General features: G+C 50.6%; 8 protein-coding genes across 8 annotated transcripts; 2 read left to right on the top strand and 6 right to left on the bottom strand.

Moving 5' to 3' along the window:
* Positions 1–189: 189 nt before the first annotated feature.
* Positions 190–678, top strand: N7496_011265 (GNAT family N-acetyltransferase; the record flags this gene model as incomplete). Its single annotated transcript, XM_056704178.1, has 1 exon — positions 190–678. One exon carries the CDS (start codon positions 190–192, stop codon positions 676–678), a length of 489 nt encoding a protein of 162 aa, XP_056550138.1.
* A 433-nt stretch (positions 679–1,111) lies between these two features.
* Positions 1,112–2,459, bottom strand: gprC (the record flags this gene model as incomplete). The annotated part of the gene is made up of 2 exons (XM_056704177.1): positions 1,112–1,506; positions 1,577–2,459. 2 exons carry the CDS (start codon positions 2,457–2,459, stop codon positions 1,112–1,114), a joined length of 1,278 nt encoding a protein of 425 aa, XP_056550137.1.
* A 3,890-nt stretch (positions 2,460–6,349) lies between these two features.
* On the bottom strand, positions 6,350–8,071 carry N7496_011263 (uncharacterized protein; the record flags this gene model as incomplete). Its single annotated transcript, XM_056704176.1, has 1 exon — positions 6,350–8,071. The coding sequence occupies one exon, from the start codon at positions 8,069–8,071 to the stop codon at positions 6,350–6,352; it is 1,722 nt and encodes a 573-aa protein (XP_056550136.1).
* Positions 8,072–8,975: 904 nt separating this feature from the next.
* N7496_011262 (uncharacterized protein) lies at positions 8,976–11,519 on the bottom strand (the record flags this gene model as incomplete). Its single annotated transcript, XM_056704175.1, has 1 exon — positions 8,976–11,519. The coding sequence occupies one exon, from the start codon at positions 11,517–11,519 to the stop codon at positions 8,976–8,978; it is 2,544 nt and encodes an 847-aa protein (XP_056550135.1).
* Positions 11,520–12,300: 781 nt separating this feature from the next.
* N7496_011261 (uncharacterized protein) lies at positions 12,301–13,667 on the bottom strand (the record flags this gene model as incomplete). The annotated part of the gene is made up of 5 exons (XM_056704174.1): positions 12,301–12,718; positions 12,801–13,153; positions 13,220–13,287; positions 13,353–13,409; positions 13,478–13,667. The coding sequence occupies 5 exons, from the start codon at positions 13,665–13,667 to the stop codon at positions 12,301–12,303; spliced, it is 1,086 nt and encodes a 361-aa protein (XP_056550134.1).
* An 851-nt stretch (positions 13,668–14,518) lies between these two features.
* Positions 14,519–16,172, top strand: N7496_011260 (uncharacterized protein; the record flags this gene model as incomplete). Its single annotated transcript, XM_056704173.1, has 3 exons — positions 14,519–14,740; positions 14,828–15,556; positions 15,633–16,172. 3 exons carry the CDS (start codon positions 14,519–14,521, stop codon positions 16,170–16,172), a joined length of 1,491 nt encoding a protein of 496 aa, XP_056550133.1.
* A 331-nt stretch (positions 16,173–16,503) lies between these two features.
* N7496_011259 (putative pre-mRNA splicing factor) lies at positions 16,504–20,594 on the bottom strand (the record flags this gene model as incomplete). Its single annotated transcript, XM_056704172.1, has 2 exons — positions 16,504–17,680; positions 17,731–20,594. The coding sequence occupies 2 exons, from the start codon at positions 20,592–20,594 to the stop codon at positions 16,504–16,506; spliced, it is 4,041 nt and encodes a 1,346-aa protein (XP_056550132.1).
* Positions 20,595–21,328: 734 nt separating this feature from the next.
* On the bottom strand, positions 21,329–23,657 carry N7496_011258 (gamma-glutamyltransferase; the record flags this gene model as incomplete). The annotated part of the gene is made up of 8 exons (XM_056704171.1): positions 21,329–21,777; positions 21,837–21,970; positions 22,023–22,183; positions 22,237–22,819; positions 22,877–23,036; positions 23,096–23,129; positions 23,212–23,538; positions 23,628–23,657. The coding sequence occupies 8 exons, from the start codon at positions 23,655–23,657 to the stop codon at positions 21,329–21,331; spliced, it is 1,878 nt and encodes a 625-aa protein (XP_056550131.1).
* Positions 23,658–23,938: the final 281 nt, after the last annotated feature.

Raw genomic sequence — 23,938 nt, 5'->3', positions numbered from 1 at the left:
CCTGAAATAGTTCGCTTCTCGAGAGATAACGCGAATTGAAGCCATTTATCTCCATCTCCCCAAGAGAGAGCGAATTTGCTCCAGTATCTTAGCCAGCCTCCATCTCGTGCAAAGCCTAGACTCCGTTTGACGCCGTTATCTCAGCCCGCGCCACGGTCCCCAAAATCGGCCGCGACCGTGTGAGGCAACATGGTCGAGCTGCCCCGCCTATCCAGAGATGGTCTGAGTATAACCAAAGCGACAGACGAGGATGTGCCAATTATTCAATCCATGGTCGAAGCCGCATACGCCAAGTACATCGATCGCATCGGCAAGCGGCCAGCCCCGATGGACGAAAATTACCACCAAGCCATATACACCCACACGGTCCTTACCCTGAGAGGAGGGGATGGCCAAGTACTCGGCGCAATAGTTCTCGAAATTGAACCGTCCTTGGATTCCGTCAAAATTGATAACTTGGTGGTTCATCCCGCAGCCCAAGGTCGTGGGTGTGGACGGGTTCTGATGGATTATGCTGAGGAAGTTGCCCGGTCGCAGGATTACCGAGCGCTGACACTTTATACAAATGTCAAGATGTATGAGAACCTCGGCGTATATATGAAGATGGGATTTTTCGAGACTGAAAGGAAGCATGAAGATGGCTTTGATCGGGTTTATTTTCGCAAAAATCTCCACTGAAATTTTTACATCTTCAAGTTGGATTAGGAGAGTGAGCGAGAGAGCAAATGCTGAGGTATTTGTTGATTTGGTTTGTAAGACTAATAGATATACATGAGAGAACCTCGTTATCCATGCCACCCCAAGCAAAAGATTGAGACAATCCCTGTCTCTTTTGAAAAAAGATATGTACAAAGTTCCGTCATAAGCGAACAGGGTTAGGTTGAAGAGTCATAGAGAGAAAGGAGAAGAGACACATATGTATGGATGGGGGAAGAACAGGTCCCATCGTTCAAGTAGAGGTCATGAAGAATGTAAGAAAGGGTGTGCGTATTAGAATGCGTGCGTCAACGGGTGGAGTAGGCGAGTACGGGCATGAAAATTGAGCAACGTCTCGCAGATAATCAGATCAATCAGATAATTGATCGCCGCAGATAGAAAAAGAAAGGAAGATTTATCGTCCCCACATCCGTGATGGGGCTTCGTTGAAGTCGTCTTTGCTGGAGCGCTCGCTGGCAGCTTCTGAAGGGTAGGCAGGCTCGGTGGTGATTTCGATGGTGGTTTCTTGGTACACCTTGCCCATTGGACCCATCTCGACGCCCGTCTGGACAATGTTATCGGTAGAGCCGTCACGGTCGAGGTTGGTGCCGTCCATACCACCAAGCTTGGTCCGAGTCTTGGGGTCAGCAGCTGTGATCGTGGTAAGGTGGTTTTCTCCGTGGCGACCGCGGCTGCTGGCGAACTTGTTGTAGGAACGGTCTTGGCTGGGTTCGGAATCGATGATGAGGTTACGGCGAGTGAGAGTGTATAGAACGACATCGACCAGGCCGGAGCTGGTAATTATAGCACCTTTAGAAATGTCAGCGGCGATAGCTCATTGAAATACTGCCGATGGGAATGAAATAAACGCGTAACTCACCTGCACAGCAGAAGAAAGTGAGGGAAGGAGTGTCGCCGTTTGCCGTAGCCATACGTCCGGCAGCCAGAGGAAGCGAAAGAACGATGTAGACGATTGGATAGATCGTCATGTAGCCAACCACGCGGCGCAGGCGCTTGAGGCTTTCCACTTGGCTGTTTCCCAGGATAGATGAAGCAGCAATCTGTCGTCGGAGCTGGAAATACATGATAGCGTACAAAGACACTGTACCAAACTCGGCCACGAAAATCCAGATGTAATGAGTCCAGAGACGGACTGTCTCATACTCTTCATTAATCCAACACCAGGCACCGGAGGGAACGAACACATCTGCACCATATGCTGCCAGAGGAATGATCACAATAACGGCAATGAATACCCACACGCCGATGACGAAGGAGATGAAAACCTTGTGAGACATCTTCCGGCCCCAAACGACCAGCAAAAAGGTGTGAAACGCAATGGCAAGCACGAAAAGTCCACTACCTGGATCTCCAATCTGGAGCCAAAGACCCTGTAGGAAGCATGCGGCAGTGCCGGACTTGATTTGGTCGGTAGCGATCCATTTCACACAGATCAAAAAGGCGAGGGCTTGCTGGAAATCCGCCAAAATCAGGTTATAAATCAAGATAATATACTGGTTGTAACCAATGTATCTCTGGTAGTTTTTCCGCCAGAAAATGAGTCGATAGGTAATGAAAGCAAGCAGAGACAAGGTGGAAATAAAGGAGAGGAATGCCATAACCGAAACTGCAATGAGGCCTCTTCGCTGGGCCACAGGCAATGGGTTGATATCCAATGTAACATCGTTGTTCAATCGTGGTAGCAGCTCACCGCCGGAGGACTGGGCCCTCGGCATGAGACTGTATAGCAGTATTGAAGACATTTTCCGAATATCTTTAAAATCGACAGACCTAGAGAAATGCCTTCGAACCACCCACCTGGATGGGTTCGAAAATGCGAGTTGAACCGCACCGTTAGGAGGTTGTCGACAAGCAAGGCTCGAGGAATCAGACTTCGGTCCAGGTAGACCGATTAAAATGCCAATACTGCCAGTTAAGTACGCCTAAGATAGTGATTCGCTCCGTTGGGAGTGGCGTCCTCGCTTGGACCTCACCCACAGATTAACCGGCGAGCAGGGGTGGGAGGGATGAAATGAACGACAGGGAGGTGGGTATTGTCCAACAAAGAATAGAGAAGTGCGGGATGTGATTATTAAAGTTGATTGTGTTCAGATCCGAGACAACGGGAAAGAGACCATAAGCAGAGCATTGTCAGGCTGGGTGAACTCTAAAAGCAATAGAATCAGGGGAAAGATGATAAAAGGCAAGATCACACAGGCCTTCTTCTCCCGTCAAGGGCCAACGTTCCACACAATTGGGACTTTTGGTCTGGGTCCTCGATAGGATCATCTCCGTTAGGGCCTTATGGTGGCAGAGTTAGCTTGATACTCATGATTGGGGCAAAGAACTCCATAATATTTGCAAATAATGCTCCGTACTCCGTAATATCCGTAATATGATTGCAAAGGTCCAGAATTATGGGAACGTTGCCCCCACTTCAGACGACCATAACCCCTCTTTAACCAGGGTCATGGTGGAGAGTGGATGAAGAATTCTCTGCGACAAGAGGGTCAGAGTTTGGTCGAGACGGCTAAACCCACATAAGATCATCATCTGAAGGCGTCCAGGCATGAAATAAGCTAGTACACCTCCGTAATTATAAGTATACGACTACGACGACTACTGCGCGGCATACACACTACCGAAAGAGGCGAAGCGCTGGTCTGGTGCGGCTGCACACGGTGCCAATAATAAGCCTGAATTTGAGAGAAAAGGCGTTGGAGAATGCACGTTATGGAGATGTAAGCATACAGCTCCACAAACTCTCTCTCCGCGCTGACCCATTTTATCACTTCCCGTCCACTCAGAACAGGCCGCCATCGACTAGTTCAGGTTTTTCCGACGCAGGGGCGAGCCTTCTGGAACGCTAGCGGAAGACACGGACAAGGTTCACCGCGTGCTCGAGGACCAACCCCAGTCGCCATGCCTTTCGAGATCATAATGATAATGATGATAATCTCAGCAATTGTCGTAGCGCAGTTTTCAGTCGGCTGCACAGGGTTAGATCCTCCGTGGCTATTACGGCGGGGAGCATTGATCGCCCACGGCGATTCCATAAGGATAATAGGGCTAATATGCTAGTAGCCAACGGTAGTGCAGTATTGGAGGGCCAGGGGCTCCATTTTCCGAACCCCGCAGAATCAACCAACTAGTGCTCTCTCATCCGTTCTCTTTTTGGTGACCGACAGCCTCAGGGGAGACCCCCGGAATATTGAAAGAACTTTCCTGTGGCTGGCATGTGTTCTTGCCAAGCAACAGTGCGAATATTCCAGAGAAAATTGTCGATCGTATGGCCACCTCATATGGCCATCTCGTATTATGGAAAGCAAAACCCAGAATTGTCATTCAATGATAGTGTAATACTTCGATCTGACGGGGTTGCCTATTGGACCTAGAATAAGCTTTGTGTCCACATTGAACAGCCCGGCAACACGGCTGGTGGTCCCATTGACTCCATCGAATGGAACCCTACGGGCCTGGGCAACCTTGGGATACTGTAATTCCTGAAACCAGCTACCCACTCACGGGTCAGGGGTTACGCTGCCCAGACCTTGGAGGCTGCGTCATTGAGCCTCCGGTGCCTTTTTGGCGAAATCATTGAACCATCGTGGGCCTGGGGGAGCTGAGGCAGCAACTGCTGTATTTGGTGTTTGCTGCAAAAACCGAAGGATGCACCTCCGGAAGTAATACTTATTTGTGTTACGGTCGCAAAACGTGTAGTCCGTAAAGTTTTCACGGATCTCCGCACGTCGATGGAGCCATGCTTTTTACTAGAAAGCCGCTCGGGAATTTTATTCAGCTTCTGTAAGTGTCAATGGTGATCTCGAAGACCCGCAGAACCACGCAGTCTGAGTCGGGTCGTCTGTCAGCCATGTGCCGAGGATCAAGGAAAAAGCAAGTGGCCATGAAGGGTTAAGATGTGCATTGAGGCAAATGACTAGCGTGTTATTTGATGGAGACACGATGGGGTCACGATGGATACGATCAACAGTACTGGACCAGCGAAGGATGAGTACACACTGGCGCCGTCGCGCACTAGAGTCGTTAGCAGCGATCTTGGAGATTGTAATTGCAGTCAAAAATCAAGCCGCCCGAGCGCAGGAATGTGCGCCCCGAGTTTGTGGTGGTTTGTCAACCGTCATTTGCTCCCCGTTTAAGGTCTGGTGGCGACTAACTAAAAAAGGGGGTAAATAGGGACAAAATGGACTTGAAGCGCGGCGGTTACGGACTTAAGCTCGGCATAACAGACGGCTAGGCGGCATCCCCCGCTTAATGGTTAACTCTTCTGACGCCAGCTTGCAAGAAATCTCTCGATCTATGGAGACGATTTTGAGGTTCTATGGCTTTGTTTTATATCAATTCCAGGAAGCTTGTCGAGTGGGAGCTGATGTTGGTGCTTCTATCAATACCGACCCTAGTACCACTCATTCGCTGATGGGTGCCTCCAATTCCATGGTTCCATTCGGTTCACACCCGAGGCACACCACGGCACTATTCCCGTTCTCCTTGACTTGCCTATTGTTGCTGCTGGCACATCTCGGCCTGCCGATCATCATCCTGAACCCGTGGCACTGTCAAGGAGAGTTTGTACCATACTTGCCTTGCCCTCTCTGCAATTTGCATAATTGCCACATGACTGTGCTATTGGCGGAAGCCATGCTCAAATGCCCATCATTAGCCCTCTTTGTTCAGTGCTCCGTAGATATGCGATCATGCCCCTCTATTATTATTTCCTTAGGTGGGGATTAAACAAAAGGGTGAGAAAACCCGATGTCGATTACCAACTAGTTTGTCAGCTTATTTGAACTGGTCAAGGCATTGTTACCCACTCCTAGTATTATCGTGTATTCTTCAGTTCGTAGCTAAGCTCTCTGACTATGCAGTTCGCATCGCGCCCGTGGGTCGATTCAATCCCACCGATCTGGGCCCTGATCTTCAGAGGTCAGAAGAATGAGCAATAGAAAAGCGGAGATAGAAATGAACACCAAATATCAGGGTTGAGAATTCTCGGTGCCTGCCATGCAATAGACTTGCCGAGTCTTTGCCTTGAGCGGCATACTCCGTGCAAAATTAAATCCTTGATTAATCAATCAATGGCTGGCCAAACCGCCACCAAAGCTACACTGCTTTACTGCCGATCTCCATATCATCCATGCCGATTTCCAATTCGGTTACAGTACTTCCAAGATGGCTTTACGCGCTATCCAGTAGTACCTACCAGTAGCAATCTGTAGGCCTCATTTTCACGTTTAAGTTACATGTGACCGCCAACGGTAGCGGCCAGGAAACTTTACTTCTCTCCATAATCAGGCTAAATCAGGTACTATTGATTTGGCCCGTGCCAAACGGCTGGGAGATCAATGGGTGAGGTTACATTTCCCCTGGGCAATCATGGCGATCTATGAATTCTAGAGTTTGTAAGGCCGGCGTATAACTGCCAACAGAGATGATCGGCTAGATCAGCTTCACGGTGGGATGAACAAGTGGTCAAAGTTTCTGCCTGGGGGAATGGGATGATATGGATACATAGTTCAATAATATCCGTGCCGCCGATCGAAATTTGTGAGGATAGGGAAAACAGTACGAAATCAACGCTTGATCCTAGCCCACGCTATTGTGTGACCGTGCAGAATGGACCTCACCCGATTGACCTTCAGTACTCCATAGTTTCGGATCCGCAATCCTTCCGGTCAGAATCAGTCGTCTCCTCTGTGGAGATGCTACTATCTTCGTAGCAGATCTCAATTCCATCCATTTCCAAGTCTATAGAAAAGCCGCCTCGCCAGGGAGCCGGCTTATAGATTGGTTCATTCGGGCCTTTCACGCTTTGGGTAAATGAGGCCTGCGAAAGACCCTTCTTCAGGACCAGAGCAACTCCATTTTCTGGGTCTCCAAAAGAGATTTCCTCCCCACTAAGCGTCCATGCAGGACATTCTAAGCTCCCCTCGAAAACACTTTGGACAGGGCTGAGCTGGAAGAGGGAACATATTGTCCAGTCTTTTTCTTGCTTCGGCTGGATTCGATGACCGTCTCGACTTGGAAATGGGATAAAAATGCCCAGGAGATAGTGTTCTTGGGTTCTAGTGTCTCTTCCAGACACAAGAATGAGAAGTCGATCCTCCGATCCCTCGATCGTTGCTACTAGTTCTGATATGCTGGCCAGGTGATGTTGGTTATCATGGAGCCAGAAGTATTTGAAACATTCGAACCAAAGAATTTGATCATCTTTGAAGATCGTGTTAAGTTGCGCGAGAATAGGGGGTTTGAATAATTTCCCAGGATGACGCATACACTCCAGGACACCCCCCTCGAGACGAGATGGTCCTGTCCAAAAAGAGCTCATAACATCGTGCAAAGCATCTAGAAGAAATGGCTGCATCGTGACATCAGTCTCCTCGGTTTTTATCAAGCAAAGATTACCAATTTCGAGCAATTCACGTACCGCAGCCCTACAACCCTCATCGAACATTGGCCAGTTGATCCCAACATCGGAGTTTTGCACAAATGTCCGAGTTACACAGTCAGCAACCTGGTCAAGCTCGCAGGTATCCATCAAAGAAGCAGATTCGGAGACTCCAAAAGTGTGGTACAACATGAGTCGCACAAAGTCTCGCATCCTGGGAGCTGGAATGGTGAACTCATAAAGCCGAGGAGGTTCATGTCCATGGAGTCGCGACGCCAAAGGGCGAAAAGCGTCGCGCGGCTCCCCAGCTAGAGGAAGGTTTCTCTTAGGCTGTGCAGTCATCACTACACTGAGAAGATCGTGGTACAGCTCATCTCCCCAATCATCGTAATTTGGGTCCCCTAGTTCGGGAAGTGTTGATTTGATCTTATCGTCGGGCAACTCATACGCGCGACGGCGTGCCTCTCTTCTCCATTCGTCAGCGTCATAAGGCAACTTGTAGCCATCCCGTTCTGTCGCTAGGCTTTGGAAAATGAGTCTTCTGTGGTCTGCTGGACTGAACTCACACCAGCCACCTCCCCAGGATTTGAAAATGACTCCCTTGTCATATGGCATCAGCCAGAGGAGTCCTCGAGTCAACTCGCTCAAGGTGAGTGCCGCGGGGGGCTCATGGCGAAATGGATATATCGAAAGATACTGCACACTTTGAAATACAATGGGACCTAGGTCCATTAGGTGTTTTGGGAGCGCATTTGAAATGGTGAGAAGCTTGATAAATCCCCTTTCGTCGATGTGTTTTGTCCCGGTCTCGTCTTCGATAGCAACGGAGTTGAAACTCGCTTCCACACGCTTTGTGTTGATGTTGTATTTATTCCTTCGCGTCGGGAATCTCTCCAGTATTTTGTCTGTTGTGAATAGGCCTTGTGCAACCCAGTCGTCCACAAACTCAGTCGTGACCCCGCCCGGGAGCATCCTGTTCTTTTGATGCAGCGCAATTAATATGATAGGGGACTCGTGTGTTCAGAAGTCGAGTAATGATGATTCAATGTTGCAAAACAATCATTATGTCCGTCTTTTTAACTTAGCTGGAAGTTTCAAACTGTGGTCAGGTACTGGGAGGTTTATGGCACCATCCTGATTGTGTTATTGTCAGGTAATCTTTTCATTACTCACATCAGGCTGACTGGCGCTCAGCCTTGTCAGGCCCCCCCCCCCCCCCGCCTCAACCACAATTAACTATCGTAGTATCATGCATAGCCAGGTCCATTTCATTGATGATATCCCTCTGATGACAGTTGAATTCTAGGTAAGTACTATGTTCTTTCTACCAGTAGTCAATTGAAACGAACCTTCGAACTCCATCAAATATTCATTTCAAAAGATAGCTAAGACCTCTGCAAAGACGTCATACTACTCTAATCAAATATGGAGATTGGAAATCGAAAAGGACCATTCAATTTTAGTTTCGCGCATACTCAAAAGTAACCAGTGACCTGTATACGTATATACACTGAATGAAGAAATTATAAACCAATCAAAGAATTCAAAACTAGGATTGTGTATTGATATTCATTTTAGGTCAACGATTCACATCAAGGACCACTCATGACATTCATGAATCATAAAGAAGAGAGCTAGAAAGGGCCAAAAAATGGATAAAATCATAAAACTGTACGGATGCAGCAGGCCAGAAGACCTTTGTCACATGGTGGAAAGGGGGCGATGGGAAAGCGTAGTGGGTATCATCATCAGTTCATCAATCAGCAGCACCCGATGCAATCATATATCCACCTCGCATGCAATCCTGAAACTTGCACTTGACTGTCTTAAAGGGAAATAAAAGATCATAAATCTTGCAAAACCTCGTCGACAGAGTCTATCTCCGTCGCGAGTTTCGGCTATCGCGCCGACTAACGTGCACCGCGTCCTCGTCCTCGTCTTCTTCCTCGACTGGAGCCGGGGTTCGGCGCTCTGTGCGGCGCTTAGGTCGGCGACGGCGGTTCGAGCTGATGTTACTGGCGGAATCGTCTGGGGCCAGGGACCGGTCGTCATCCATGAGGAAGTCATCTTCTGTGCCACTCTCCCAGGTGTTTATGCCCGAGGCTGGGGTTCCCAGACGCGCTTCGACGTAGGAACCGCGTCGGCTTTGGTTGGCGACGGAGAGACCGGCACCACGTTCGCGCAGTGCGATGCGGACAGCCTCTGCTTTGAGATGGAGTGCCTCAAAGGCATCTTCCAGAGCTTCCATTCCCAGGAAAATGTCACGTTCGATTTCAGCCAGGGCGGCGATTTCCGTTTCTTCATCTAACGCGATCGGCCCTCCGAAGGAGGCAGGGGAAGTTGGACCTCCGTTGGCCTGGCTTACTGGCCGGAAGCTGCCATCCATGTAATTGGGTGTCGGTCCGCGAGAGACTCCTGCAGCGCTGAACGGGGTGTTGGAACGACTGCCACTCCAGCGAGAGTGGGTAGGCGGGACGGCATCTTCGACACCACTGCGAAGGAAGCCATCAAATCGGCCAGATATCAGGATTTCCCACTCATCGTCAGTGATGGCAGCAAGAGTTGCCAGGACATGGTGCAGACCAGGATTGTTCAGCATAAACATGGCCGTTTCCGGGTCGCGAGGCAGAGACGGAAGGCGATATAGTCGCTGGATGGCCTGCGACGAAGACACGAGTGGCAAAGGCCTGTGTCGAGGCTTCTCATCATCGGAACGGGGGACGGGAGTTGAGGAGTTGATACCAAGGAGAGCACAAAACACGGAGCGCTGGTGAGATTCGAGGTGTGTGAGCATCGCAAAGGTCAAGGTCTCATCGTCGACTTCTTCGGGCGCACTGCTCGCCGAATCGGTCTGCTCAGAAAGCCATTTGTCCACAGCGACCTTGGTCTTGCGAGATTGACGGATAAAGTGTTCACGGTATTCTTCGGGGACATCGACATCAAGCTTCTGCATGGGAATATGCTCTTCGCCAGAAGACCCCGTGTCCACAGTGGTCGCAGCCATCATGAATGGCGGCCACATAGGCAACTCGCGACGCCCAGATACTAACTCCAGCACTTCTCCCCAGCTGACACCCTCCGGACGATCCTCCGTATCATTACGATCACACATCAGGCAATTACATGGCTCCGAGGAGATGTCACGTGCGAAAACAGCCTCCAGGCGATCCAGCAATCGACGTGCAACGGATCGATATCCAGTCGCAACGGCCAGAGATCCGTTCTTGCTCATGACCTTTTGGTAATCATCCAGCAGGTGACTGAACGGATCAAACACCTTGGCAGCTGCCAGCTGAGGTTGGGTGGAGGATTGAGAGAACGGATCGGGTGTAGCTGGGACAGGAAGCAGTGTTCGCGCAACCCGGTGATCTAGGCCTCCATGTTGAAGAAGGTAGTCGACCCTCGGAATAGTAACAGGCACCTGTGGTGGAGGTGGAGGCGGCGGCGGCGCACCAAATCCGGGAGCTGGCATCACAGGTCTGCCATAATCAATCGAGTCGTCACTGGGAGTATGGCGGTGTGAGGCCACCGACCGGGTCTGATTGCGAGAGGGGGGCTTTGTCGGCGGGGTCATGGGTTTTCGTGGCGCGGAGTATTGTTGATTAGGAGCAATTGAGGTAGCATCAGATCCATTGGTCGATTCTGCGCCGACATCGCGAACTGTTGACTGCGAGGGCGACATGGTCGAGCGGCTCGACCGTTTGGGCAACTTCTTCTCATCGGAAAGTTTCGTCTTCGATGGCTTGTGACTGGCACGAGGCGACGAAGCTTCCTTGTCGGATCTGGATGATTTCGACTTGGGAGTATCTGCCCGCGCCGTCTTGCTGGACTTGGATGAATCATCTCTCTTCGATCGAAGGCTGGATGACGATCTGTTCACCTCGGTCCGGATCTTGATGCTTGCTTTCTTGGCCTTGGGCTTTTCCGTCTCTTTATCATCTTGCTTGCCGACCGTACTACCCTTTTGAGATGATTCCTGGTCAAGACCAGTCAATGGTGGGCTGGGAGGGGCATGGTGATTCTCGGTGCGGTTGTGGCTGGGTCCATCTTCCTTCTGAGCGGTCAGGTCGGTCGGGTCTGGGGTAGGGATGTCTCGGTGGCGGACATCTTCTTTGGAATGCGCTTTGGAGAAGGAGGGGTATGGAAGGCTGGTCCTCGATTCCAGGAACGAGGCTGTTCCGGCTCGGCTTGCGGCGTCGAGGCCTGGCATAGAGGACCGTCGTGGGGGAGCCGTGTGGGAGGTCGAGGAAGTGGAGGAGCGAGCCGTGGATTCTTCGGGCTCGGTTTCCTTGGTTGACGTGCGGGAGGTCCGTCCTTGGGACGTTCGCTTTGTTGATGGTTGGGATTGTTTGGAAGGAGTGGAGGAGGAGGACTTGGGCTTCCGATTCTTTACGCTGTTAGGTCTCACCGGAAAAAACATGGCGGGCTCGTGAGAAATCGTAGCCGGAGCGTTAGCCGCACGAGGTGGATCCCTTCAGGAAGCCTTGGGCCCGCTGGTTCATCGGTCGCAGTCCGTTTACGCTTCACTATCCCCCTCGTATCAAATAAAAAAAGAGGGCTGAGGGAGGAGATGCTGCACCGCCACTGAGGGGGAATGTGATCCTATTTTCGTCTCCAATTTCCCTGCGCGTGCTGCCTGGCGCTTAAGTTGGGCAGGTGTGACTTCTCACTGGTCGCTTAAGGTCGGGGTGGCACAGCGCTTGCGTCGATCGCACGAGAGGCTGCGGGAAAGGCCCGGGCATTGCCATCGAAGGATGGGCGTTATCTGTCTTAAGCGATGGATCGAGCGGGACTCGAATAAGACAGTGTGAAGTGAAATAAGCTCACATTCAGGTACGATGCATGGAACGCCCTGAGGGGGGTAGAAGCCCGTGGACCCAACTCGCTCTGGAACGGGAAAGAGGAGAATACTTTTTTTTGGCCCCCGCTCAACTGGCGACTGGCGTGGGGGACAGCTGCATGGACGCCCGATGGACTCTGGTGAGATTTAAGATGATTCAACTCGGGCTGCAACGACCGGAATGTATAGAGATCACATGGTCCGTTCACCGCTTCTTCTACCGCCCTGTGTTTGACTGTGTTTACGTATCTTCTCCAAGTTAGTAATGTACAAATATTAACGTTAACTAACTATTATCTTGACTCATCATTCAATTTCAATATACATGTGCTTTTGTTTCTTGGGAATGGTCATATACGTTTCAAGTCAAAATCCTATCCGTGCTCCCACCATCCCCAATGTCCTTGTCGCCTTTAACATCCACCTTAAATGTTTGGTGGATGGAGATGCCTTTGCCAACGGAAAACGGATCGGCGCTGCCATTCTGGATGCTGTGGAGCTGGTACGAGCGCCGCCCATTGGTATCGCCTGACTGGTAATTGTTCCCTCGCGAGTCGTAACCCACTTTAGCAGCACTACGCGACTGCGATGAGAATAAGGACAGTCGAGGTAGATACGTGGCGATGAGCCGCTTGAATCGCATTGCGCAGGCGCAGATAATACCGAGGTTGACCTCGACGAGGGACCACACCCCGAGGATGGCTTCCGTATAGGTCGTGTCGGAGGTCTTGTCGAGGAGGAGGACGTATGGTAAACGGGCTATTGAGCAGATGACGACACTGCGCGATGGATTAGCCAAAGCTCATCGTTGAAGAAATGAGCAGACAGCGCGGCTGACGCCAGCTAAGAGCAGCAACGTACCCTGATCCTAGAGCTAGGAGGGATCCAACGGTGAGTTTTTGCTTCATCGAAAACTGTAGATTATGGATCGTGGGGATGGGCAGGGCGATGACGGCCAAATCGGATGCAATATTCAGGACTGCCTGGGCTAGGGCGACGTTCATCAAACACTTGGTGGTCCCCGATTTGAGAGGATTACATGGGCCCCCAGTAATGGTGCATAATGTCAAGGTATAGGCGAAGATGGCAACGGTGACGGCGATGACAAGATAGCGGTACGTGGTCGATGGGTTGATGCGGTACAGGACGGACAAAATGGCCATCTTGGTGATGGCTGGAGTTACCAAATAGCTCAAGGTGTTAGGGAGCAAGGTCTAGATGGTGTTAGATCGATATCCAGATGGCGATAGACTGTCATACTAGGCCGGCGGGTCACTCACTTTATTAAACTCCACCAGGTCAGCCAAGGACACATCCCACATGTGCTTCCCCCAGCCATAGTTCATTACTATTGTGCACTTGGGTTAGAGGAGGGGGGTTCTAATACTCAGCACACCCAGGAAATGTGCTTACACTTGACGATGGACGCGAAATAGAAGGCGGCAACACCGTAGGAGATCGTGACGACGACTATGATCACACGCAGGGTCAATATCAGAGTCTCCAACATACTGAGCTTTGTAGGACAATGAGCTTACCTAAATCCACCTCAATCTTTTTGGTTAGCTTTACGGCCTGGAAGTAGCGAAGCGCAAGAAAAGCTGTCGCGAGGAAATAGGTAACACCAAAGGCGATGACCGTCCCTATTTGCAGCGAGTTCCAGGGCGCATTTAAATTTGACGTCTGGCCGGCCGGCGGCTCCATTCCTGGTGTCGTAGAGAGATTCATTGTGCTCGTCATTGCCCATGCAGCCGTCGAACACTGCGGGGATTGTGGACATGAATTAATTTATTCTGTCGACATGGGGGTCTTCTCTCTATAAAAAACCCTTCATCTGCCGAAACTTTGTCGCTGAAACGTTCGATCTTCACCTCGAGTCAAAAGGGATTTGGTAAATTTCGCACCATACGTACTAGACTCAAGCCAAAGAATCCTTCGGGTTGACAGGTCAAAAGCCGGTAACCAGTAGCGTTAGAGCATTCGTTGCCATAGGGCATTGCTAGGCCCGAAAGGCCCTAGTGGATATACCTAATTTGGCTAGAGCCGCCTGTCAACGGCGGAAACCTCCCGTGTTCCTCGCAAGCTAAAGTAGTGCCAGTGGCGATCGTTGGACTTGTACTCCGTATTGTGCTCCTGCCCCAGTGCATAACAGTCAGGTGGGCACCGTAATTCCTACCAACACACGAGTCTTTGGCGAGCTAGGCCTACTGAACCCGCGTAACCCGCATTGGCAGGAATAGTAATATGAGAAGGACAAACCTTGTGGGCTTTTACACCTAACTGAGTCAACTCGTGGTCTTGTGGGTCGGCACTATGTATGCATCGGCGCAAATTACTAGACCCTAGCTTGTTCCCGGCTCCTCAAAGTTGAATCCGAACTCCCCGGGATTCGTTGCTAACTTGGTGGCAACTTGGCGGCATTACAATGGAGAATAATAGGGGCTGCTCGTTGACAATGCCTTAGTTCATTCCTTTCCCCTGACGGAAGACATCCATCTGCATTGATAAATCGCCCCCGTCATTCTTGCCGTCTCTTGAGGAGCGCAACGTGATTACGATCCGTGCGTGAAGTCAACGACATGGACATGCTCTTTGGGCGAAAGCCCGCCGTGGAAACGGTCCCGGGCGATCGGGTGCTACCGCTTCACTTCTTCGAAAACAGTCTGCTTGTCCAGGGCAACAATATGGCCGTGTCATTGGTGTTTGACGCGGTGCTCGACCCGGAGAAGTTGCGACAGTCCCTCGAAGGCCTGGTCAAGCGGGAAGGGTGGCAAAGGTTGGGAGGTCGGCTGAGGAAGAACGTTAGAATAATCTTTTCACCGAATAGCCCTAAAGGCACCGAAGGATAGCCTACATCTAAGTACTAACGTTTCCATGTTACAATATAGGCCTCAGGCAATATCGAATGGCACATCCCCGCTGAATTCACAGCGGACAGACCCGCAATAACCTTCGCGCACGTCGACCATGGCATGCCCGCTGCTTCACATCCGGCAGCGTCCCGAATCCCAAAACCAGAAAGTCAGCCCGCCGTCGTCGGCGATCCAGATGACCTAGAGGGCCTGGCATGGGAGCCCGGATACAAGCCAAATGGGATCAAGGACTACCTCAACTCCGATATACCGGTCTTGGGCCTACGCGTCAACTCCTTCACCGACAAGACTGTTGTAGTTTTGCAGTGGCAGCACGTTGCCTTCGATGCGCTGGGCATGCAGTATGTTATCGAAGGTTGGAGTGCCATGCTCTGGGGTAAAGAAGCCGATATCCCGACTCCATGCGAAATCGACCCGGATCCATTCGACGCGCTTGCTCGGGGGACACGACCTGCCACGGAAGAGCATATCCTAGCAGAGAAGAAGGTCGGGTTGGTAAGTTTGGTCAAGTGGGGGCTGGGGTATGGATTTGATATGCTCGTCCGAGCCAAGGAGAACCGCATGGTTTGTGTGCCAGAGACGTATTGGCGGCCGCAATTGGAAAAGGCCTTAGAGGAGCTCCGCGCCGAGGCAGTCGCAGCGGGCGAAGACCCGTCAAAGGTGTTTCTGACTGAGAATGACATTTTGACGGCCTGGATCCTTCGTTGTGTGGTTGGCCAGATGGGAATGGACCCCAACCGGACGGTATGAGAGATCCTGGCGCCCAAAACACCTCGCTGGCCTGTTAGCACCTACTGACATCCCGACGCCCCCTCACTAGGTTGCTGCCTCCATCGCCATGTCCCTCCGCAAAGCCTTTGAGGGCGACCTTATCCCTGCCTCTGCCGAACACCCCTACGTGGGCAACGCCTTCGGCTGGGCGAACGCAATCGTTACCGCAGGCGATATCACCTCTAAGCCACTAAGTTGGCTCGCACGCCAGCTTCGGCGTGCGATTAACGAGCAAGGCACGCGCGCTCAACACGAGGCCTACTACGCCCTTGTACGCTCATCTGGAACCGGTCTGCCCATTGTCATCTTTGGAGACGGTGGCATGGCTCAAATCGGCTTTTCCAACTGGTCTAAGGCTGGTCTCTTCGATTTAGACTTTGCCCCGGCTCGCAAGGACTCTCAGGATGTCATTGTGCCGTGCAGGCCTTCGTATGTCCAAGAGAACCACGGTCCTGTGAAACCCGGCGATGGTTTCTTCGTGTTTGGCAAGGACGCGAAGGGGAACTACTGGACCTCAGCGTATAAGGTGAAGGGCCAGTGGGAGAAGTTCGAGGAGCAGCTGAAGAAGGACTTGGAGATGGATGCATGAACCGCCGAGGAGCAGAATATCGTAGATTATGAGTAAATAGTGACGACCTGAAAGAATGAGAGTGGCTTCGTTTATTGTTTGCATTTTATGAAGATTTCTTCTGGCTCTCTAGGTAGCTCGGGCCTAGTTTCTTGGCTTATGGTTCAACGTATGCTGATTGAATAAACTTGAAATTCCGAAAGGTTTTAACTTAGATCAACTCTAGAACGAGTCTGAGAGAATCAAAGATCACAAAAACAAACCGACTCGATCCTTATGTCGGTAGAGGGGTATCATTAAACAACTAAAAACAAACAACCGACTCACATCCCACAGACAGTGTTCTCGGTGACTAGTCCATCGCATGCAGCCCGTTCGGCGCCTTCTTGACAGGGGATGTCTGCAACACCCAATTCCCATCCTCCTCGTGCGCCACACCCTCCCGCCGGGCCGCTCGTAGCGTCTTGTCTCCAGCCAGAGTCAAATCACCCGAATGGCAATCCCAAACCCAGCCTTCCTTAAGCCACATCCACGTGAGATAAGCACGCAATTCCTTATCCTGGGGAAGCACAGCCTTCCATTCAGGAACAAAGCCATGCACAGCAGAGTCTGTGCCTTTCCAGTCCCTAGCTAAACCTCTTAGCTCGTCCCGACAGAAGATGCGCCAGCTATCCAAGGAGTATGCTCCAACTCCGGGTAAATGTGCAATCTCCCAAGCTACTCGGGGATCTTCATCATCAAGAAATTCGTCGGCTGGAACGTCCCGACCATCCAGCTTCCTGGGGTAATGAAGCTTGCGATATCGTTTGTTCTTGATCGGGGGATCAGTTTGCCAGAGTTGAGCAATAGCAATGCACTTCTTGGCACGTTGGTTTTGAAACCCCAAACAACGAATCATGGACACAAAATCGGCCAAGTTTGCGGAAGCCATCGCATCGATAGTAGGATACCGTTCAAAGACTTTAAACAATACGGGCAAAGCAACGCCGCCTCGCGTCCGGTTCAAGAAGATGGTAGCGATAAGCAACTTAAATGGTTCATGTGCAAGCTGCTCCTGAACAAGTCCAAAAGATGGGGCATCCATAGGTGGGAATGGGAGACACGACTGAGGGGGATCCGGTGTTTTAGGAAAGTATGGAGATATTTTGAGTCGTTTTTGTCGAGGAGTTTTGGAGATTTCTGGTTCAAGGAACTTGGTGCGCTTGACAGGAGTACTGGGGCCCGAAGCAGTTTCGGGGGGCAAAAAATGCCGGCTTTTGGAAGGCGACACCTTGGGCGTTGGATACAAAGCAGGATCATCTTCAAGGTCGAAATCAAGATCGAGATCGCTAGGTGGATCGCTCAATGACGAGTCAGAGGACAAAAAATCGGATTCTAATTCCAGTTCTTCCAAGATCTTTCGAGTTTTCTCTGGTAGTGACATGTTTCGTAGCGGGAGGGCTATGTCCGGAATTGTGGTTGTATTTGTTTTGAGAGTAGGAATGTCGGGTTTTAGTTCTGTGCAGAAGTATTTGGACGTCACCTCATCGCTGGGTGTCACCCCTGGCAAATCACTGGAAATCAAAAATCCGAGTCCCACTCGGTCGGATCAGGTGACAAGGGGCCATATCTCGATCGGGAACCGTTCGTGCGTTGAGACGCCGGAGTCGACACGACAGCAGCCGGAGCATTGCGTTGGGGAGTTGACATTATTTCCCGTTCTTTGGTCACCGGGCTCTGTGGTTGAGGGGTCGAGGCTAAAGTTGACTTCTCCGTAACGAGATCCTCAGGTTTGGGGTTTTCTCGTACTGGGGGCTTTGGCTCATCGTGATCTAGAGATACCTCGTCTTCCCCGCGATTATTTGCGGGTGTGTGAGGCTCAATGGGACCATCTGGGCTTCCTGGAGTGGGATCATTCGCAATATCATCCTTGTCGTGAGATAATACCAAAGACTGTCTCTGACGCTTCCGCTCCTGCTTCCGCTCTTTCTTGAGTTGACGTTTTAGCTCTTGCTCGTCAAGCTTGGGGTCCTCGTCCGCAGGCAGATCATCTTGATATTGATCATCCTCATCGATTCCGCTTTCAAGTTCGATCTTCAAAGATTCTCTCTTCCGCTTCCGCTTTCGCTCTTGCTTCTGTTCTCGTTTGTGCTCGCGCTCCTTCCGCTTCCTTTCTTTCCGCGGTTCAGGATCTATGACTTTTTGTTTTGGCAAAGGCTTGGGAGCTTGGAATTTCTTCGCTTGCAAGGTCTGCATCGGAGTAGTTTGGCTATCGACTTTGTTGTGATGCTCGAGCCGGAAGTTCGCGGACTGTTGCTGCTCATTCAGCTCTTTCTCCCTCCTTGCTTGATCTTTTTTCTCTTTTTTCTCTTTTTTCTCCCGCTTGACCCTTCTCTTCTCACGTCTTTTCTGGTTCTTCGACAGCTTTGCCGGGGCTTCAGTGGTCGGTTCACAGGGGAAGTCTGGGAATAGATTCTCCTGGATCACACCGGTCGCGATTTTGGGCGGACCATTTGGTTCGTCCAACTTGTGAGAGGCACACTCGTCGTCGTTCACTCCAGATCCCGCGGTGGTAGAGTCTTGGGCTGCTGGGGTTGCATCGTCATCGCCGGAGACAACTATCTTTGGAAGCAGAAGAGCCGGCTGGATATCATCCACCGTCTCGGTAGCTTTCCCTTCCTGCCTGGCCTGCTTGAGGAGTTTTCTTCTTGCTTTTCTTTTTTGGCTCTTCGAAAGCTGAGCAGGAAGATTCTTGTTCTCTTCAGAATCGATTGTTGGATCCAAGCTCGTCGGCGTAGGCTTATTGTCTGTTGCAGTTTGAAGTGGGATCCTTGGCTCGTACAGGCTCTCTGACACAGCCTCGTCATTCGAATTTTCTCCCACCCTTGCAATGTTGCTGGGCTCTTGGGCATCCTCGAAACCTCCCTCGTAATCAGGAGCAGGGATGGTCTCTTCAATGGGAAGAGTTGACTGGATAATGTCCTCTGTCTGAATAGTCTCTGCAGTGTGCGATACGGTGGCACCACCCGACTCAAGGGACAACTCGGGCGTGCTCTCGACCTGGACAATGGTAGACCCTTCGTAATTTTCATGAGTCTGAAAATCAAGGGGCTGAGATGGTAGCTCAGGCGTGTTTTCAATTACAAGAGGCTCGAAAATCTTATTCTGGACTTGGGCGTCGTCGGAAACGTCAACGGCAGGGCCGATAGGTGAGTCAGGGGTGCTCTGAACTTGAACAACTGTGATGTGTTCATCTATCGCGCAGCTTGGGACATCTGGAAGGTCCGGAGACGACGGACCGGTACTATCATCAGCAATTTCAATGACCTCCGGCACTGCGGCTGGCTGCGGGGGCTCTTGGTCATCAAGTAAACGCCTCTTGCTTCTCTTAGGCTTAAGTCCAGGAGACCCCTCCTTGCGACTCCTTTTATGACTCTTTCGAGACGGAGGATTCGACTCGGGTTCGTCCTCGATCTCCTGTCCAAAGGGAATGTCGTCGAAGCCAGGTGCAATGGGTTCAGCATCGACACCGGCGTTATCAAGATATAGCAGGCGCACGTACTTGATTAAGTCCCACAAAAACGAAAGATCCAGCTTCTTTGATAGCGCTTCATTGCACAGATCTGTAATAAACTGACGCCTCGCGGAGCGATTCACGGGCTGCACAAATTGAGACATGAACGGATGTTCCGCAATAAACTTCAGCAATTCGCCTCTCACGGATTCTGAAACGGAAGAGAAAATAAAGTCTTCCTCTTCGGAACCTTCCACTGAGTGCCTGTGCTTCACTCCCTTGGTAGTCGTATTTTGGGATACATCAAGCTTATCACCTGCTGCAGCCTTCGCTTCCACCACGACCTCCACATCGCTAGAGCCGGATTGGACGGTTTTTTCATTGGCAGTGTTCACGGTGACAGTATCCTCTCGATCCTCCCTGGCATCAACAAAGTTCAATGTGCCGTCAGAATCATACTCGGGGGCATCATCCGCTTGGAGGTTGCCGTCACCATTCACCTCCTTAGGGTCGCCTTGTTCCTTGTCCTTGTCATGACCAATGTCCATACCCTTCGGCGCGGGATCTCCATCATCGCTGCAAAGGTCAATGACCGTGATTTCTCTCTTGGCTGCAGGCCGTTTCTTCCTCGGTTTCTTGGGTTTCGTGGTCAGGTCTTTGGCTTTGCTCTTCCTTGTCACTCTAGGCGTCGAGGAGAGTTTGTTTCCTTCGTTGGAATCTCCCTTCCGTAAAGAATAAGAAGCTGGTGACTCTCCAGATCCATCACCGCCTGAGTAAAATGGCCAGTTGGCGTCTCGTAGCCCTTCAAGAGTTGCATCCTCGTCCAGAATCTCATCAACAGTGCGTTCATAAAAGTCGTCAAAGGGTCTGTAGTCCTTGTATGTGTCGGTTGGGTAGGAAGGAGGAGGCGGAATGATGGAAAGATCGTCGGGAGTTTCGGGAGATGCCATTTTGCAGGTAGTGTTTGCGCCCCGGCAGGTCTTCAGAGGTGTGACGGCTGTGAGGGATGCATGTACGCGGTAGGTTCAGATTCAGTTAAGCAACAACATGTCTGTCCTCGGGATTATTAGACTCTGAGATCTTCAAGCATTTCAGCGTCGCGAAAGCTTACAATCTTCGAGTGTCACTTGGATGGCAGAAAATCTGGGGAAGGTCGAGGGGGCTTAAGCATGGTCTGGTGGGCGGGGTTGTTGGAAGGAGAAGGGTGAGCGTTGTGGGCTGGGAAAAAAAGCTGGAAAGAAATAGGGTGTTAAGAAAGAGGGTCGGCAGATCAGCAGTCTTGAACGAAAGTAAAAGAGGACCAAATGAGAGAATCGCCAGCTTTAGACATGTCAATCAAAAAAATAGGAAACTCCGCGCGCGTGGAGCTATCAACGCGCACAGACCAGCGCGCGATAGGCTTATCGCCTTTTGGGTGCCTCGGGTAAATGGCCATCGCCATCTCTACCTAAAGAGGTAAGAACATGACAGGAAGCCTCCTCTGGGTAAAGTTGAAAGTCACATTAGTGATTGGCTGCGGATTGGCAGATTATTCTTTGATTCCAAGCAGGTATATACCTCTCGCTCCTTCTACAAATCAGATCACCACCGTAAACCCATCGATATATATTTACATCTTGTTTAAGGATGTACCAGCTCACAGCTCAGTAAACCACCCTCACACCTTTATATAGCACCTCCCACTCTAGATAGAATATCCAGCAGAAGCAAGCTGCCGTGGCTCACCTGCAGCGTCAAATGTTCCATTCGGCTGGACGTGAATGAGCTGTGCAGTGCTTTGACCAGGGGCAACCCATGTCACATTATGCCCAAGACTCTTCATGAAAGCGACTGTCGAATTATCATAAGAATACTCAAAGGTGACCTGATTAGGAACAAGCTGGTCATGCAGGCGGGGCTTTGCAAGGGCCTCGGCTGCACTCAGCTTTTGGTCGATAGAATGAATGATGTTTTGGACAGTGGCCGTAATAATACGACTGCCTCCAGCAGAGCCAGCGACTAAAAATAGCTTGCCATCTGGGCGAACGACAATTGCAGGGGTAATTGATGACAAGGGACGCTTGCCGGGTCGAACATAATTGGCCTCGGAAGGAATATAGCCAAATTGGTTGGAAGATCCCGGAATCGAGAAATCTGGATTTGATTAGTAGTGGGTGTCTTTAGCTGCTCATACTTTTTTTTTCTCCACATACCATTCATTTCGTTGTTCATAATGATTCCTGTCTCTGGAACCAGCACATGGCTTCCGAAATACAAATTGATCGTGGTAATCACGGAGATAGCAAGGCCGGTGTGGTCAGCCGTCGCGAGATGAGAGGTTCCGGGACTATAGACGGGTCAGTTTTGCTCCATTTATTCTGGGGATTAGAGGATCGTACGTCTCCAAACTCTCGAGCCCTGACGGGTCATATGCAGACACGTTCAGGGTAGTAGTATCGGATATCTTTCCGCGGATGCTATTGATCGTCGACTGCTTCAACATATTCTGTTGATATTCGTCCATGCCGTCCACAAAAGATGGGTCACCAAGTTTAGTCCTCTGGGGTCATTTTAGCATAAAATATCAAGAGTTGGGGTACGGACAGAAATTACCTCTCCATAACCGAAACGCATGGCCTCGTCCATACGGTGCGTACTGATGTTAACCGACTTCTCTGAACCAAAGAGACCCTTGTAGGTGCTCAGGATTTTAAGGATGCTAAGAGCCACAATTCCACTAGACGGCGCTGTTGTGCTGGTGATTGTATACCCGCGGTAGTCAATCTGCGACGTGTTGCGAATCGCCACGGTATAATTCTTCAGATCATCCACAGTCATAGTACCGTTGGCTGCTTGGATCGCATTGATCATGGTCTCTGCAATTGGGCCCGTGTAAAATGCGTCCGGGCCCCGCTTGGCAATAGTTTCAAGTGTATCTGCATAGCGCTTCCGTGTAATTGTATCTCCCAAGCCCAATCTAGTTCCATTAGGTGCAAAATCCAAAGCCCAATTTGGATCCTTGGATAAGAAATCTTCTCCATCGCCAACGGCAAGGCTCATGTATTTGACAAGATCCGTAGACACCGCAAACCCATTACGGGCCATCCGAATCGCCGGTTGCATCAACGTCGCCCAAGGGAGAGAGCCATACTTCTTGTGAAGATGTTCCAACCCACGGATCTCGCCAGGGACACCACTGTTACGTGTCAATACTCGTTGTCTAAGTCTGAAGTATGGTAGATCAAGTTCCTACCTTGCCAGTCCCCCGTAGATCGATGCATCGGTGTTGTTATTGTACATATCCTGGAAGGCTGCAGCGGGCGCTGTTTCGCGGAAGTCAATGAACTCATAAGACCCATTCGGTGCTCGGATAAGCATAAAGCCACCTCCACCGATACCACTGTGGTACATTGCTAAAATGGATTAGTCTCGGCTATTATGCTGTGTTACGACGATTCCTAGATAAACTCACAGGTTACACCGATACAAAATTGTGCAGCAATCAACTATCAATTCGATCAGCACGGGGTTGTAATTTGACTTGCCGGGGAGTCTCTGTTCTGGACCAAAGGGAGTAGGTCTACTCACTGCATCGGCGGCATTACCGCCCATTTTGAACATTTCGATACCATGTCGTGAACAAAGAGAATTCTCTGTCGCAACCGCGCCCCGTTTACCAGGGCCAATCTCTTGACTTGATGCGTCCTCGGAGTCCGTATCTCGAATAGAAAATTCAAGTGGTGTTGTGGATGCACTGGGTAAACAGATGACCAACAAAATCATGCACAGCACGGCCAAGAGGCCGAAATTCTTGGAATGGAGCATATTCCTGGATTCTTTGCGCTGGCTTTTGTGCAAATTGTAATGCCAGTCGGTGCTCTTGACCTTGACACGGGGATGAGAGCCCAGCAGAGGCTGTTGACGCCTTTATTAATACTGATAATGCCATCTTCCAACGTGAGGGGGTAGCGGGGATTTGACCAGGGTCGGTTTGGAGCTCGTACCTGTTTCTCCACATCTCCAGCGCTGATCATTGTAACGTGCCGGAGTCAATGCACGTACGCGGGTTGTTAAGACTCGAGAAGAACATCTCCCAGTCAATCTAATGCTCAGTATGTTTGTATTTCCCCGAGAATGCCTTGGGTAAATGAAAACTATCGACTTCTTTCGGGGAAAGTCCGCAGGGCCCACTGAACCAACGGTCCCGTGGACCAGATTACTACTCTTCGAGATAAAGTATCAAAATGACCCCGCAGATAAGCGGCGCTCCCGCTCCACTAAGCTTTGGTAGCATACAGTACACCGATAGTGCTAG

The sequence above is a fragment of the Penicillium cataractarum genome (assembly GCF_028827025.1).
Source record: "Penicillium cataractarum strain IBT 29864 chromosome Unknown utg000009l, whole genome shotgun sequence".
Lineage (NCBI taxonomy): Eukaryota > Fungi > Ascomycota > Eurotiomycetes > Eurotiales > Aspergillaceae > Penicillium > Penicillium cataractarum.
Note: the sequence above shows the minus strand (reverse complement) of the source record. Positions and strands in the feature narration are given on the sequence as shown.